We start from the raw sequence: 18,466 nt of genomic DNA, 5'->3' as shown, positions 1-18,466 counted from the left end.
GGTTTTGACCCTGTGGACCCAATCAGCCAAGAATCTGGTTTTCCTGGATTTTTTGAAAATGGCTGGTTGCAGGTACCCGGTGATTCTTGAGGAACGCCTACCCCCCAAGTGTCACCAGTGCCTGGAGCCAGGCTACATTAAAAAGAACTGTCCCCAGGACCAGAGTTTGTCCCCTCTGTGTGTAACCCCTTGTGGGCAGTAAAGAAATAAGAAACTGTATGGAAGACCATTGTGTGTGTGTGTGTGTAGATATATATATATATACATATATATATATATATATATAGATATATATAGATATATATATATATATGTCTGCCTTCCCCCAACACTTAGCAACCAGTGTTGATTTGTTTACATCCCCATAACTTAGTAGCTCAAGAAAAGAGACCAAAAGAATACATGCTGTGGTTGATCTGTTTGACTTTAAAAAAAACCTCCTTCAAGGTACTGCTCCAGCATGGCTGCAATCCAATGGCTGAAACAAGTAAAAGATAGAAGACACTATTTCTAGGAGTTTGCATGTTCATGTACAAGCTCCCTTGTTGTGGTAGTAGCAAAATATGATAATTTTAACGCTGGACAGAATTGAAGTTGTAATGCTCATTTATTTATTTTGTACCTTTTCTCGGTGACATTAACACTGCATGTGTAGTAAAGTTGCTACAATTCAGAATCATAATAACATTGGTCACAGATTTGACTCTAAAGTGTACTTGCCACAGAAACAATGTGATTGAAAATATTGACTGATACAGAATATCATCAACTCTTTTTCTCTCTCTCTCCCTCAGTATATGAGAACACAATGGCATCTTGCAACGTTCAAAGTGCTGTTTAAACAGGAAGACAATGGAAATTAATAGAAACATTAAAGATTGAACAGAATAGATCAAACAGAAAGTGCTGGAAATGCAACAACGGGAATCCGATTCCATAAAAACAAGGCCATGTGACAAAGTAATAAAGCAGAACAATAGGAACTGCCTCATAACTTTATTTTCTCAATGCAAATGTTTCAATGATGTCAAAGGCAGAGTGATGAGAGCGATGGGAAAAATATGGGTGTGGAAACAGGCCAACAGTAATACAAATGGCAGTGAAATAGTGAACAGAAACACATCTTGTCAGATGAACAAACTAGCCACTTAATTGAAGCATTTATTAACTTCTGCTTTTTACAGCCCTGGTTTCTTTCTTTCTTTCTTTCTTTCCTTTTCTCTTCCTTTTCTCTTCCTTTCCTTCATTCCTTCTATCTTTTCCTTCATTTTTCTTGTTGTTTTATCTCTTTCTTCTTCTTCTTCTTCTTCTCCCTTGCTCTTCTCCCCTTGCTCTTCTCCTCTCCTCTCTTCTCCCTCCTCCTCTGCCCTCTTCTTTCATACCAACTAAACAACTGACCAACGTGATATGAATTAGATGAATCTAAAACATTGAACATTAATAGCTGAGGTGTTTAACGAGGTAGGAGAGCTGCTACATAGGCTCCACCCACCCCTCATACACACTCTAACAACTAATTCTTGACAAAAGGTAAAGCATCTGATCTATTACATATTAAGGTAGGGCATGTAAGTGGATTTACACTTACTGTGACTACAAAAGAGGCATTTTAATACCAATAATTCAACTATGATACAAGAAAGAAAAAAATTAAAGCAATTAAGAAATTTATGAAAGTATCATATAAGTGATTACTGTTAAATTATAACTTTTGCTTCATTGTGCCAGAGGTATCTTCAGATGAGTTAGAGAAGCATATATTAGGCGTCTGACTTCAAATCAGTAATTCTCAAACCGCTGGACTGGCCCCTGTGCAGGTGGCACGTAAAATACACCATTTCGAGCGTGGCCGTTGCCAGTACCGCCTGACTGGCCCTCGTGCCAGTGGCACGTAAAAGCACCCACTACACTCTCTGAGTGGTTGGCGTTAGGAAGGGCATCCAGCTGTAGAAACTCTGCCAAATCAGATTGGAGCCTGGTGTAGCCATCTGGTTCACCAGTTCTCAGTCAAATCGTCCAACCCATGCTAGCATGGAAAGCAGACGTTAAACGATGATGATGATGATGATGAACTTCTTTTATTCCAATTTCACCCTACTGGACCCTTATAATCATTCAATGTTTAAAAAAATTCTAATATATTTTTATAATTACGTATTAGGAATTGTATAAAAAACATTGCAAAATATTTTGTGCATTGTAGAAGTATGACCAATTTATTGCACATAAATTTTAGCAATAAAATCTTATGTGGCCCCCAGTTGAAAAACAACTGCTCGAGATCTTCCTCACTATCAAGAATCCCTTTTATTTAACCTTTTAGCATTTAATCTGATCATATCTGGCCAAAATATTCTATGTACTTTTTGTTCAGATCTGGTCACTTTGAACAGAAGCACCTACCCTACCATATCATTCTAAAAATAAACTACCATGTCAGTCATCAAAATTTCGAAGCTACAAGGTAATACATGATTTAAAATAATGTGAATAAATAAGCATTATATTTAACAGAATAACCTGGATGCTAAAGGATTAAAGAAATTCTTCCTTAGACATCAAGTTTTTGAAAGGTCTTTCTACTCAGTAAATCAATTTTATTAACTAAAACTAGCTTGTTTCTTCAGTTTAATTTCTCAATTTAAGGTTATATGGAACTGAATATACAACTAAATTAATAGCAGTAGCAACAATAAATAAATAAATAAATAAATACTTGTAAAAAATAAATAAATACAAATGTATTCCCACTGTGTGGCACCTTGGGCAAGTGTCTTCTACTATAGCCTCGGGCCAACCAAAGCCTTGTGAGTGGATTTGGTAGATGGAAACTGAAAGAAGCCCGTCGTATATATGTATATATATATGTGTGTGTATATGTTTGTGCCTGTGTTTGTCCCCCAGCATCGCTTGACAACCGATGCTGGTGTGTTTATGTCCCCGTAACTTAGCAGTTCGGCAAAAGAGATTAATAGAAAAAGTACTAGGCTTCCAAAGAATAAGTCCTGGGGTCGATTTGCTCATCTAAAAGGTGGTGCTCCAGCATGGCCACAGTCAAATGACTGAAACAAGTAAAAGAGTAAATGTGGCTGTGTGGTAAGAAGTTTACTTCCCAACCACCTGGTCTCAGGTTCAGTCCCACTGCATGGCACCTTGGGCAAATGTCTTCTAAAGCCTCAGGCTGACCAAAGCCATGTGAGTGGATTTGGTAGATAAAAACTGAAAGAAGCTCATCATGTGTGTGTGTGTGTGTGTGTGTGTGTGTATGTGTGTTTTGGTGTCTGTGTTTGTCCCCCACCACTGCTTGGCAATTGACATGGGTGTGTTTATGTCCCTGTAACTTTACAGTTTGGAGAAAGGGACTGATAGAATAAGTACCAGGTTTAAGAAAATAAGTACTAGGATCCATTAGTTCGACTAAAATTCCTCAAGGTTGTGCCCCAGCATGGCCACAGCCTAATGACTGAAACGAGTATAAGATATAAAAGATAAAATAGTGGGTGTATGCATGGCTGTGTGGTTAAGATGCTTGTTTCAGTCATTAGACTATGGCCATGCTGGGGCTCTGCCTTGAAGGGCTTTATTTAAACAAATCAACCTCAGTATTTACTTTTTTAAAGTCTGGAACCTATTCCATTGGTCTCTGTTGCCAAACTGCTAAGTTACATGGATGTAAACAAACCAACACTGGTTGTCAAATAGTGGGATATAAATACAAACACCAACACAAAGACACACATACACATACATGCATGCATGCATGCATGCACTTATATGATGGGCTTCCACACAATTTCTGTCCACCAGATTCACTTACAAGATATTGATCAGTCTGGAGCTATAGTAGAAGATGCTTGTCTGAGGTACTGTGCAGTGGTATCGAACCCAAAACCTTGTGGTTGCAAAGTAAGCTTCTTAATCACAAGGTTTTATTATTATTTTTTTTAATGAGAAAGAGCTGTGCAGCCACCAAACTCACTCTTTTGTTCTCACACAATATTCTCAGTGGCAAGACAAAGACATGGCAACTGAACTTGTATAAGAATGCAAGAGATTTCCTAGTGGCTGAAGTGAATCTCTGCACTTTGCTGTACCAACTGACTTGTTTGTGTGTCCAGGCCATAAAACATAACTGCTTGCTCTGCATCATGACTTCTAGCCCATCATAACAGCATGTTGCCACCTGCACCAGTTGGTCCCAACAGCTTGCTGCTGCCATCTTTGAAGTTGTGGAGATGAAGGTTACTTATTTCTTGCATGCTTCATTTGAATAAATGAAAACAGATCACTAAACATACATGCATATTTTATGTGAAGATGTATATATTATTGGATGGCCATTGATTCCTCTGGATTCATCTCTCCTTCCACAAATTTTGTTTTTCATCCTGTAGGGTTGCTACGAATCACCCTGTATGTGTGCATGCATGTGTATGTATGTGTGTGTGCATACAAACTGCATCTTTCAGTTTCTGTCTGCCAAATCCGCTCATAATAATTTGGTCACTCCAGGGCTATAGTAGAAGCCACTTGCATAAGGCATCATATGTGGGTCTGAACCCAAAACCACATGGTTGTAAAGCTAACTTTTTAACCATGTAGCCATGTTTATGTCTGAATTTTAAACTGAACTATGAAAATTTTTTTAAAATCTAACAATAGAAACTATTTATTCTTTTGCTCTCAAAGTGCTTGACAAAGTCTTTTCACATGTTCACAAAGCGGTTGAGACAGATTTTCAAATGAAGTAGAAAAGTTGCTGCAGGTGTAATTATCTTCTGTCTACTACCATAAAACTTACAAAGAAAAGAATAAGACTGTTGTAGAAATAAGGAACACTTGACACATCATCATCATCATTTCTGTCTAAAACATCACTTTTACCTTTGTAGCAGTTAACTATGGTGCTGCCACATTGGGTATGACTCCTTCATGAACTAACTGATTTATGATGTGGGAGACTAGACCATAACCAACACTGCCCGATATTTTAAGTATCTCAGTGGTGATTCCTGTGGGGCCGAGGGCTTTCTCTGTTTTCATATCTTTGATTGCTTTATCTGTCAGGATACTGTTGATTCGGATAGCTGGTCCCTCAAATGGATCAACCTTTGGCAGACTTTCCTCCTCCCATTTATTCTCCACGTTCAGCAATCTTGACACATTTATGCAAAAAAAAAAAAAGTGATTCCTATTTCAAGTGAATGAAATATGTGCAACAAAGTCATATTGAATGATAACTCCAAAACCAGCAGCAAAGAAACATTGAGTGATGTTTACAAAACTAGAGTTTTTTTATTGTTTATTATTTGCAAATGGTTTATGCAGTCAAATCATTGGCTATGCCTAAGTTTATGTTTTATTACTTCTTATTTAACACTTTCGAAAATTTCTCAAATCTCATTAGGAAGAATGTAATCTCTGCTTATAACATTATTTCTCTGTGAATTAGCCCGTCTCACTTAACAATTAGATATTTGGAACCAACTGAATCATTAAGTTGAAGCATTCCTGTATTCTCTTCTCTCATAACATACTAATTTTATCAATTAAAAAATAGAAAAGAATTCTTCAAACCAACTTGCAAGAATAGTTCAACACAAAAATCTGCTTATTTAAAAACACAAAAAATAAAATCAGTTGAATTGAAATACTTTCTAACAATATCCCAAAATATGGAGTGAAAAAGAGTCAAAATATATTTAAGCAAAATAGTTTTTAATGCATTTTCTTCACATGGATGTTGTAACTGAAAGATTTCTTTAACTATTGGGAAAAAATTAGAAGCTCCCAGAATGTCTGAGGAGGGAAATGGAACAATGAATAAATTCTTCAAATTTTCCTAACTCTAAGCTTAGTAAAGAAAAAATTCAAATCTTTTTCATCTGGTAAAAATTTACTACAGTGAAGAAAAAATTTATGGAACTGTATATTTGAATTACTTTTGATAATACTACAAAACTTGTGTGTTGAATTTGGTGGATGGAAACTATATGGAAGTGCACTGCATACATGTTTGTGGGGTGCTGAATTCAAAGTTAAGTATGCAAAATGCTCAAAGATAATGATGATGGTGGTAGTGGTATTAATGGTGAAGAAGAATCCCTAAATTTTAATCCATATTTTCCCCCCATAACATTCCATTGTTGTTTTCCATCAATAATTTGCATCTTTATTCTGATTGATAGTAATGTGCCTTCATAGAGGCCAATCTCTAATTGAAGAGGGAACATGTGGAAGGGGTAGACCCAGGAAGACGTGGGACGAAGTGGTGAGAAAGGATCACAAGACATTAGGCCTCACAGAGGAGATGACATGGGATCAAAACTTCTGGTAGTTTGCTGTGCTTGAGAAGACTGTCAAGCTAAGTAAAATCATGGTTGTTCTTGCATATAGGCATGTCCCCTGCATCCCTCTTCAGCTGAGAAATCCTAATCTTGCAGGCTTGTGGGTGCTGGTGCCACATAAAAAAGCACCCATGCCAGTGCCACGTCAATGCGCACTGTGTGTACAAGCAGAGAGTACACTCTGTAAAGTAGTTGGCGTTAGGTAGAGCATCCGGCAGTAGAAACCATGTCAAAACAGACATGGAGCCTGACCAGCTCCTGTGAAACTGTCTATGCCATGCCCAGCTTGGAAAGTGGATATTAAATGATGATGATGATGCGTCGTTATAGAGGCATGCAGATTTTAAATACTAAAAGTCAGCTGATATGATGTGTTCATTTGTAGAAAGATGCTGCATAGCACTGTAAAAAGTCAAGTTGTGATGACAGATGTCTAGTGAAATGAGAGGAATAAAATCTGCTTGATAATTCTGAAGGATGTACAGTATCAATCAATTATTGTCAGCCAATGAATGATGATTTTGATATTATTGCTCTCTTATAGTCTTTATATAGATGCATGATTGTTTGTGTATCTGTATGTGTAGTAATTGTGTTGAGAGGCGTGTACACACAAAACATAATTTTACAATATTGACTGCAACATCACTAAAAGGGTTCTAATTATCACAGATTTTCCCCCCTCTACTTTGAAAAACCTAATATTGATGTTTTCTGTTATGAAATGATTTATTTTGTTCAAAAGTTCAAAATATCAAAATAGTTCTGTTGAAACATTATTGGGTAAGTGAAGTTGTGTTTGAAGGCATTACTATAAATATTAGTTTAATTCTCTTCATGGGACACTTAAATTAATGATTTTGATTAGATATTGACTAATAATCTTGTTCAGCTTTTGTACGATCAGTTATTTCAAGTGATTTATTCATTTGCTTTGTTATAATGTTCATCATAGTCTATATAGCAATTTCCAAAGTAAATGAAGTGTAACCAATATGTTGATTTTCTGAGCATATTTCTAGCAAATAATTTTACATTATCAAGAAAAATTTTGAGCTGTCTCTGAATTTTAAAATAATGCCATCATTAGCAACAATATTTTCGGAGAACCTTGGTGGCTCCAATCATGAAACTGTTTACTTACTTGCATCATATGTTTGTATTGTTGTGGATATCATTTTAACAAACTAGTACATTATTATGTTAATTATATGGATGTTACTGTTGAACATTACTGCTGGAGAGATGAATTCTGCTTATATTACTTTTCAATTCCTTTTGCTTTTCCCCCCTCTATCTCCTCCTCCAACTGCCACCGATGTAACATTTGGTTTTGGGTTTGAGAAACACTCTCCCCAAAGCATTTTGATTTTGCATCATCTCATTCGGTGCAATAAGCTTTAATGACTCCAATCGGTACTTTAAACCAAATCTTTCTTTGATTGCATTTACTTAATTTACAGCATCAATTATCCATTAGCAATATGTCTCTTCTAACATGGTTATCTCTTTGGCATACGTAAAATTTATTTCTTTAAAACACAGCTATTTCTATGGTTCATACAAGTGAAAACTTGTCTCTAGTTCTAAACATCTTCCTTTTTTTCATCTGACTACCATTCTTGCACCCAGTCACCATCTGTAAGAAATTTCCTAATATTTCCCATGAATGTAACCCACTGTGACATCAGATCATTCTGAATACTTTTACCTATATTAAACGTGTCATAGATAAAGCCTAATGAAATTCAATTTTGTGCAGTATATTGCACAAGAGAACAGCAGTTTCATAGTAAGGATGGGATGATTTAATCATCACGCCTTTTATTAACTAAAGACACTCACAGTGTATACCAAGGGAATAAGCTCCGAGCAGGTATTAAAATTGGATCACAGACTCTACCCAAAGTGAGTTTACTGCCATTTCACAATACTTAGGCATGTATAGGATGAAATAAACTGATTATTTAGGGCAGTTGCATTGTGGAGGACAACTTTTGTTTAGGAAATTTATAAGTTTACAGTTTAGGCTAAATTGAACTAAATGGCTTATTAGTAGCTAGATTGTTGGCCAGCAACTTCACTGGTCAAACTTCTGATGTGGTAGTACTACTTAAAGATTTCTTATATTTGTCTAAGTAGAGGAATAAACTAGAAAATTGTGCACTGACAAAAATATCACATTCACATTAAAAGAAATTAGTTCAAGTTGGAATTTTTATTCTTCCTGTCAATTTTAACTTTTTTCTTGCTCTGTTGCTTGTGGTTTTGAAATTATGTCAGGGTTTCTAAGATTCTTTCTGTCTGGGGTCATAATCAAAGACACTGTTCATTATTTTAACATAATGTTTTATTTTCTACATCTTGATCACCTGTCACTTCTTTTCACTGAGAAGAAAAATTAATGCATACATGACCTACCAAGAAAGGTTATAGTGATATGGTCTTTCAGCACAGGTCCCAGTTGTCATTTAAATTTTCCTCTGCAACAAACACTTTATTGTTAAAATAGGAGCCATGTATTTTTAGTGTTAAATCTTTGTACTGTGTCCTGTAAAAAGGATGGCCTGGTCATTGGTCCTGGTTTCATCGCTAATACATTCCTAACACAAAAATCTATAGGACTGATACTTCACTAATTTTATGAATGTTAAGCTGGTGGAAGATGAATCTCCCTTTTGATGGGGTACATTGAAGTGTCAATGAATCACTATTAAAAATAGGCAGTTAAAGGGGAAGAATAATTTGATCTGTGGGATACATGGTGACAACTCCAGACATGTTTCAGTCTTATTAGTCCTCAACAAAGCATAGTCATTCATGTGCCTACCAGATTGTCAGCATGTACTTGGATATTATTTTTCTTTAAATAGGAAGATTTAGTATCTATTGCTTGTTATGTTTGCTTTTGCTTTTTTTTCCTCTTATCCATTTTGATCTGCAATATTTCTAGACCTATATGTTTAAAACACATCAAAAAGCAGTAATATCTATATGTAAATAGGAGCCAATAGTGTAACCTACTTCTCAATGGCCTAATAAATCGATATTTCTTCCACACTACCAGAACAATGGAAGTTTCTGTTCAACAAGACTGCTGGAAGAAACAGTTGAAAAAAAAAAGAAAAAAAAAACAAACAAAAAGAATCAGAAATATTTCTTTCTCAACACATACATACATACATATCTAAAAAGAACAAAAAAATGCAAGCTGTTCTGCATAAAAAGTTGGTTCTTTTTTATTTTGTGGAGGTTTTCTTTTTGGAAAAATATTTTCAATTCATCAATAATAATCTACTAATTTATATTTTCTGATAAAACTGGAGTTATTCATGAATGTGCTGTTTATTTTATAGTCAGCCATATCTGTTTGTCAAGAGAGAAAAAAAAAATATCGATATTTCTTCAATAAGTTGAGTAATCTTTTGCTGCAGCATGTGAATATTTTTACATGATTGAAGGAGAGAGAGAGAGAGAGAGAGAGAGAAATAACTATTTCAAAAAGTTTATTTTAGTTGTTGTGATGCGTGAATTATAGAATCCTTTTTTGTGATATGAACTGGATAGGTAGACGAGCAAGATAAACAACATGGAGTCTGGAAAAATTTTTATGCACCAATATAGAAATATCTTTAATGTTTTGCATTTATGTTTTATATAATTAGGTGCAAGCATGGCTGTGTGGTTAGAAGTTTGCATTCCAACTACACGGTTGCAGGGTCAATCTCAATGCATGGTATTTTGAGCAAGTATCTTCTACTCCAGCCCCAGACCGACCAAAGCCTTGTGGGTGGATTTTATAGATGGAGACTAAAAGAATGTCATTGAATGTATGTGTGTGTGTGTGTTTGAGAGAGAGAGAGAGAATGAGTATTACTGTCCCCTTCCTTGGCATCATGTGAAACTGAAAGAAGGTCTCAGACTCATATCAATAACTTGCTATATCTGACTTGCCATCATTGGGGTTCATTCTGTATGTATTCATGTGATAGCCCAGTGTTTGTGGTACTAGAAATAGACCCAATGTACATGGATAGTTTTCTATAAGTTTCATCATAAAGATGATGAAGAGTGGCAGGGCTTATTGAAAACAGAGGGGGTTGTTTTTAGAATATTCTGGGGAGGAGTGAGATAAAGTAGGGGTGGTAAGAGGACGAGAGTCATGTTGTGTGTTTCTATGAGGATAGAGTATAGCTAGCTCAGTGGAACAGAGGCCATTGTAGTAGAGAGAGAGAGGAAATAACACCTATGAGCTGGTGGTTGTAATGTGTTAATGAACGAGTTTTTGCCAATAATCTGGAAGGTCTTTTATGCAACCTGGAATCTGCATGTGTGGTAGCCTGACTGTCCTATTTTTGCGAGCAGCACTCCAATGTAGCTCTGAGGAGTTAATTGAACAAAAGGTAATTTATTCTGTTTGACTCAATCATCTCATCTTACTCTTACATCATGATTAAGCGACTAGTTTATCTAACTGAAAAAAAAAAAAAACATTAAACTTGAAGGATAGTATTATGAAATAGAAAAAAACTACTGCAGAACTGTAACTATTTTCTCTTGATCTCTCCTAATACTGTTGCATCTGTAGTTTTCTTGATACTTTAAGTAACTGATTACATTCATAAGATGTCTTTTGGAGAAAATATATTGTTATGATACCATAATGAGACTAAATAGCTCTTAAATATTAAGATTGGTAACAAGTCAGTGTAGAGCTCTTATTCTAGCTCTGTTAAAGACAGATAATTGGTTTAGTTCCAGACTAGAGTATTTTTCATCATCATCATCATCATCATCATCATCATTTCTCTTTTTCTAGTAGGTGTTGTGTTGTAGCAGTAGGTTCTCATTGACACTAAACTGAAGTGCTAAATTTGGTTTTTCAAACTTCACTTACATTGTTAATGCTTTTGGAAATGACCTGCTGTAAATAACATCCCCTTTTCCTGAGCAAATAATATTTCCTTCCCTCCTTATGTTATGTTTGATAGTTTAGTTTTTAATGATATTTAAACTTATTCTAGTACAGGCAGCCATATTTAGCTAGATTAATCAAATTCTCACTTAGCTATTCTTTACTTTTATCTTTGATCATTCTTTGTTTGTCTATAATGGAAATGTCATGTAATTATGACATATGATTTAAATTTTTGCTTCATAGAATTTCTATCAATCTTGACACCTTTAATTCTCCACTGATAGATTGATTAGATTTTTGCACTACCTTTCTATGCCCGCACCCAGAAGTAATCCTACTTTATCCTTGTAGTTCTTTCCATAAGCACCCATGAGAAATTATGTATGCAAAAATATATTGTTTTTATTTATCATTTGAGTTGGTTTTATCTCTGAGAAGATCCCTATAAGATTCTTTGTATGTCTTACCAAAATCCTTATAGTAAGTGAAAATCACAGTCTGTTTAGGTTATCTGCTACTTTATGCTTTTTATTTTCTCTAGGTCACTAAGTGCTATGGGCTAATATAAATAGTTTGTGGAGATTTTCTATTATTAAACGAAATTAAAAACATATAAAGCTTCAGAGAAACTCTATATGATTGCTAAGCATACTAAATCTCTCTTATACCACACCTTACAATCTTAAAAGGGAAAGGATACATTAGATACTCCTAAAATGACAGAGTAGTCATGGCTAGAATGCCTTTGATCACAGATCTGCTCAATCTAGGTTGACTTGGTATTTAAATATTTGTGATTCTTGTTTTGTTATGTGAATATTGATAAACCTTGGATGAAAAAGAAAAATATTATATAATGGAAAACATAAAAATTAGAAAAAATAACAGATACATTCATTATAGAAAAGTAAAGGAAATTTAATTTCTTTAAAATTTTTGATGAAATTTTCATGGGAAAAAATGTTGTTGCCATCCAAATGCCATCATTAAATTTTAAATTTGAATTTTTTTTTTTTTTTTTTTTTTCGGTAACGTGTCACCACTGCAATTGTCAAAGATAATTAAATATTTTCATCAGCAATCTGTTGAATGTTATTATTCCAAGAACTGGCAAAAATCATAATTTTCAGATCACAGTTTCAATGAAGTAAATAGTTCAGAAAAATCTTGTGAGAATATGAATTGAATAATTTTATACTCTTTACTCATTACTTGTCTAAGTAGGCAATGTTAGTCAGCTCAGTATTGATTTCTTTTGACTAGACTCAAGGCCAGTTTGGTTTTCTTCTTTTTCTTTTTTCCAGATTAAATATGTTGCTAAATTTAATTGACTCCCCGTATATTATCGGTACTTATTAATCTTGGAGAGATGAAAGGCAATGTCATTTGTTGCTAGAATTTGATTTCAAGATGTACAAAGACAAAATGAAATACTAAGTTTTACTGATTTACCATTTCTGTCAACTTCTTTAAGATAACACAAAGGGTTTTTTTTTTACATTAGTACAAAGCCAAAAAGATGGAGAAGGATTTGGATAATTAAATTTGGATAATTAAATTGATGATCCCTAATTCATGATGAGCACTTATTGTGTTAATCCTGGTAGAATGAAAGTCTAATTTCAACCCTCATGAGATTTTATCTTAAGGATGTAAAGGGAAGAACATATATATATTTATTGTAAGGTATTTAGTCTGTTTTTTTCTTTTTTTCTTTAACTTGCCCTATATTAATATCACTTTATTATTATTATTAATTTTTAAAAATATAAATAAAATGAATTGAAAACCCTATTTGCTAAACATTTGTAATCTGAGAATTGGACTTAACAAAGTTGTGCAAATGTTTCTCTCTCTCTCTCTCTCTCTCTCTCTCTCTCTCTCTCTCTCTCTCTCTCATACACACACACATCTTCAAATATTTCCTATGAGAGCTAAAATATATTAGTGTATTTCTGATAAATGTTGTCCTTATGACTGGCAATAAAGAAATGATAATTGTACAATAACATTGTGCCATATGCTTTTGGGACTTGAAGCATTTATCTCCATGCTGAATATCTTAGGCAAGTAGACAATATATATATTTAAATTTTACCATGTACATCCTAGTTTTACAATAGGTACACTGCATTACTGCTGTCATTAGCAGTGACTAACAGGATTAATAGCAGGAAGAGTATCTGGTTGTGAAGCACTTCTTCAGAAAAATCCATCCAATCCATGCCAGCATGGAAAAGCAGACATAAAATGCTGTTGTTGCTGATGATTCCAATGAGAGCCAAAAAATATTAGTACATTTGTAAACAAAAGAAATGTTATTGATTTGTAAATAGAGAATTTGTAAATTATATGTTGAATCCCATAAGTTGTTGGGTTAAAGAGGCACTGCTTGAAACATTTGTATTTATGTTGTGTATTTATGGCAAGTCAACCTGGTATAACTGCACATCCCTCTCCAAGCAACATTCACGAGAAAGTTTGAATTCAGCACTGCAAGCTAACAAAGTACTTGGCAATGATGCCAGAGCCCTTGCTGCTTAGACCAGTCAGTTGATTGCCCAAGTTACCTAATCACAGTTAGGTTAAGAGTTCCTTTCATATGGGCACAGTACAGTGTCATTGATGGGGTATGAACTATAGTCACTTTGACTAGCAGCCTGTCATCCTATTTGATTTAACAAGCTGCAACTCTATAATGTTAAAACATAGTTAAAGAAATAAAAAAAAGTCTTATGCATATTCTCAATTGAAACATTTTATATCTGTTCATCAGAGCTAATGGTTAAAAGTAATTAGAAAATATCCTATTTCTTAAGAAAATATTATTACCCTTCATTTATACAACAACCAGTTACTTCCGTTGTCTTGAAACCTTTCTGTATTATTGAATTAAGCACATTATCTTTCATGATCAGCTAACAAAGTGTTAACAGTCAAATCTTTCTGTTGTCTAGGATTGAATTAAGACTGATTCAATTGACACAACATTTTATTATGATTTCTTGCCATGTCTTTCTTCTAAATTTTTTAAACTATTATTATAATAATTAGATAATAGTAATAATTTGATATTAATAATTTAATGATATTAAATCATTAATAATTATAATGTTTTGAAATATGTTTTCATATTGGATAATGCAATTTCTCAATATTTTTTCCTTTGACGAGGGAAATAGCTCTGCCAGTCACCAGATCTTTTGTTTCTATAATGAAAACACTTTAATACCAGATGTTTAGGGTGTTTTTTTTTATGGAAACAGCAGCTTCAAAAAGAAAGTAAAAAATCCCAAAATATAATTACTTGAAATATTTTCTTTCATAATTAGTAAGATGGAAGGTAAATTTCTTCACTGCAAAACATTGGTTATTAAAATTTCTAGAGTAATGGTGAACTTCCTTGGATTTGTACAAATAATGCGAAACAAATTGTTTAGAGGCAAAAATATTCATAATTTATATGGATAGATTGAGAGGTTGAAATTTCCATCTTTGTTTTTGTAATTCTTTAAAGAACGCAGTTTTGGTATTTGATTGTAGACTGATATTCTCTTGAAAAAAGCAATATAACATCTTCAGTTTTTCTTTAATATACTTTAACATTAGCTGTTTTTATTTTAGAGTATCATGTCTTCAGTTTTAACTTTTATTTCTCTGACCCAAACTCACACCTCATTTCATTTAATAGTCTTGTTTTTGACACAATTCTTTCAAGCTTTTCAGTTCTCACTTCATGCTCAGTTGACCATTTCTTTGATCAACTTCAAATCTGGCTTGTTTTCCTTTGTTTATCGCTACTACAGTATTGTAGACATTGTTGTAAAAACAGCATATAGTTTTATGGGAAAAGTTATTCAGTTGTAAGCGTTAAAATCAATTTAGTTCAATGAGTATTAACCATTCTACATTTTATTTTTTTTCATTTATATCTTCCTTGTTTATAGCAATTGTGTTGACCTTTCCTATTATTCTTGTAGACATAATTAACAAAGCCTTCTGACTTCATACATGGTTCATTTCCTGAAATGTCTTTGCATTTAAAACACACATTATTGTTCAACTTCTTCAGTTTTGAGGCTTTGTTTTGTTTGGAATTTTTTGTTATCTTTACTTCTTCCATGTGTACTTTAATCACACAGCTATTTGTCATCTATCATTTACTGTTGCTCACAACTAAATTGAATTGAAACAATTTAGCAAGCAAAGAGTAGATAAATAAATAAAATAAAATAATCATAAATCATGAACATGAATAGAACTCTTGTTAAATCAGGCTCTTAACTCTAAATTTCTCACTATATTAGTTAACCTGCATACTATTTTATTAATCTATCTTTAAACATGTTCCCATCTGCCTTGTTGGTTTTAATGAAATCTCACATCAAAATATCTCATCAGAGCATCAAATGGATCATTGTTTCACACTGTTGCAAATTTTAATAGCAAATTCATAATGAAATTCTTAATTAACTGTTTCTTTTTTATTTTTTTTTTAGTATTTCATTTTCTCTAGGAAAATTTCTCCATTATTGATTATTCTTTATTTTGAATTGCTTCACTTTTCATGATTAGTGTTTCTGTGTTTTGTTTTTGGTCTTTTTTTTTTATCATTTTGTACTTGTAATGGCTATTGACTGCATCCAATTTTCTCTAATTTTTATGTTTGTTCATTCATCTCTGTGTCTTGTCTCTCTTCCTTGAACATTTTGTTAATTAAAAATAAAATAAAATGTTCTAAATAATTTGTATTTAAGTAGAATTTTAACTACCTTAATTTTGTATTGACTTTTTGTATTCTATGAGTTTATTGTTTCAAAATGATATGAAGAAATCCACTGGCACATTTGGCATCATTTCACATCATATGCATCATTTATTGGCTGTTCCTGAGAGTAAGAGTTCAGACTTAACCTCCAGAGATCTCTTCTCAACGTGAAAGATGGCATGGCTATGAGGAACAGTAGAACTGTATACCTGTGCACGAACACATACACACACACACATATACACACACACACACATACACACACACACACATACACACACACACACTGAAGTATGAGTGTGTGTCTGAGAACAATTGTTTGCAAGGTTTTATTGACTTTGTTGTAATAACATAGCTTTATCAACTATAAAAGGGTCTGCCATGCCTACATCATTTTCTGGTGAAGTTTTCCAATTCTCCTTATTCACAGAATAACCTAAACACTTGCTGTCATTTCCATCTCCTGGATTTTCTGGTGACAAGCACTCTTTACTTGAAGTTTTCAGTTGGTGATAAACTGTTTTGGACTTTTGATTTTTCTGTACTTTTATCACTTGCTTTTCACCTTCTTTCTTTTTGTTGTCTTTGTTTGTAGTGCTAAGTTTTATCGGAGTGTATTCATAGCATTCAAATGAAAATGTATGTGCCCGTGGAATGTGTCTGGACACATTAGTTGTATCTTTTTGTTTGATGGTTTCAATATTATCATGTGGTCTGTAGTTCCTGTTGCAAACAATTTCCAAGTTAGGATAAGTTGCAGATCGCTTTGACATTGGAACCAAATAGTCATCCGTACTATCATCACTGATTTCTATTTCGGTGTTGAAATCATCCAATTCACAGTCGATATCTGAATCCTGTTCACATTTCTGCAAGGCAAACACTGTGTTTTTCTTCTTACAAAACACAATGATTGCCCCTGTAACGCTTACAGTAAATAAAGCGAAAAGGCTTGTTAAGACTAATACAGCTGTAAAAGATTGCGTTCGGTGTTGCTGTTGGTTCATGGTACTCCTAATTGACTGATAATCATTAGCTTCGGAAACAGCCGAAGCATTAGTCAAATTCATCATAATGATGCTACTGGCAAGAGCTTTATCCTTTTGCGTTTAATGCTTCGGAATTTGTGGTTTACATTTGTTTATAATTCTTGTGTTGAAATTCTCAATGTGAGAACCAAAACAAAATTACCCATGGTCTTTGATCTGAAACATTCAGTGTTATTAGAATACTGAATTCTATTGTTTTTGCATCTTTAGTCATTCTTTCATGGTATGTTTTTTTTAATTAATCTTACAAAGTATGTAAGAAAAGCATTATTTTTATTTTTATTTTTTATTTTTGTTTGTCAAAATGATTGCCACTTGATATAGATTATTCCAAAATGTATTCCACAAATTTATATAGAAAATATATATTATTTAGCTTTTATGAGCTGTATTGATTTCTCTGCCTTTGATCTTTATATAATGTGTTCATTTTTAAAAGATCTCAATAGCTGCCCTGACTTATCCGAAAATGATTTTTTTCCCTTTTCCTTTTCCTCCAAGCAAACTGTTATTTTGTAGATTTTATTATTTAGATTTTTTATTATTTAAGGTTGATTTATATTTTTTCATAGCTGTAAATTTATCATTTTTTTTTTCATATTGAGTTAAGTGGACTTCAATATTTTTGTTACCTTTGAGGACAAATTCTTTTTGTCTTTTTCAATTTCTTTATATATAATCACTGTTGTTTAGCTTTTATTTTTATTTTTTTTTAATAATATTTCCCTTTCTTGTTAGCTGCTTTCAGGCTAAATCTATTTCTATCTATTTATTTTTAATTGCCTGCTATTTTTGTGCTAACAATTCTCGTAATTATGTGTTGTGTTTCTTGTCAAGTCTGTAAATGTAAAATACAATAATGTTTTTGGTCTTTGAAACCCATTTTTATGATTTTATGATGGAAAAAAAATTATTGATAATTTTCTAGAGAAACACAGGAAATATTGAGGAAAAATATTGGTACTTGATCTGTGAGTGAATAGAAGTCAGATTGTAAGATATTTGTTGAATTATTAGCTGCCGAGCAAACTTCTGAGGGCTGAATTTTAAAATATGACCTGAAAAAGAAAAAAAAAAAATACTAGAAAAATGAAATAAATCATTTATTCAGTTTATTTAATAATTTGTGGCTTAAAAATATTTAAAACTTGTGATGGGAATTATTTTGCTAGTTATTTTTAAAATAACCAAAACTGTAGAAAAATCATTTCTATATCATTTGAGAGGAATTACTTCAAGAATGACATTTTTTTTCAGAGTATTAAACTTTAATTCTTTACTATGTTACACAAGAATTTATCATGTATAATCTCTGACAAGTTCCAATCGACTTGCTTGAGTAAAGTCAAACAAATCCCCCCCCCCCCAAAAAAATTAAGTTGTT

General features: G+C 33.2%; 2 protein-coding genes across 2 annotated transcripts in view; one reads left to right on the top strand and one right to left on the bottom strand.

Annotated features, from left to right (window-relative positions):
* LOC106878905 (centrosomal protein of 78 kDa) overlaps positions 1 to 18,466 on the top strand; it is a 233,610-nt gene that overhangs the window by 36,391 nt on the left and 178,753 nt on the right. The window lies entirely within an intron of this gene.
* Positions 12,163 to 18,466, bottom strand: part of LOC128249906 (uncharacterized) — a 76,259-nt gene continuing 69,955 nt past the window's right edge. Inside the window, exon 2 of the mRNA XM_052974489.1 lies at positions 12,163 to 18,140. Coding sequence (XP_052830449.1) covers positions 16,363 to 17,106 — 744 coding nt within the window. The 5' untranslated portion in view covers positions 17,107 to 18,140 and the 3' untranslated portion in view covers positions 12,163 to 16,362. The remainder of the gene's footprint in view (positions 18,141 to 18,466) is intronic.

The sequence above is a fragment of the Octopus bimaculoides genome, chromosome 18, assembly GCF_001194135.2.
Source record: "Octopus bimaculoides isolate UCB-OBI-ISO-001 chromosome 18, ASM119413v2, whole genome shotgun sequence".
In the NCBI taxonomy this organism is placed as follows: Eukaryota; Metazoa; Mollusca; class Cephalopoda; order Octopoda; family Octopodidae; genus Octopus; species Octopus bimaculoides.
Note: the sequence above shows the minus strand (reverse complement) of the source record. Positions and strands in the feature narration are given on the sequence as shown.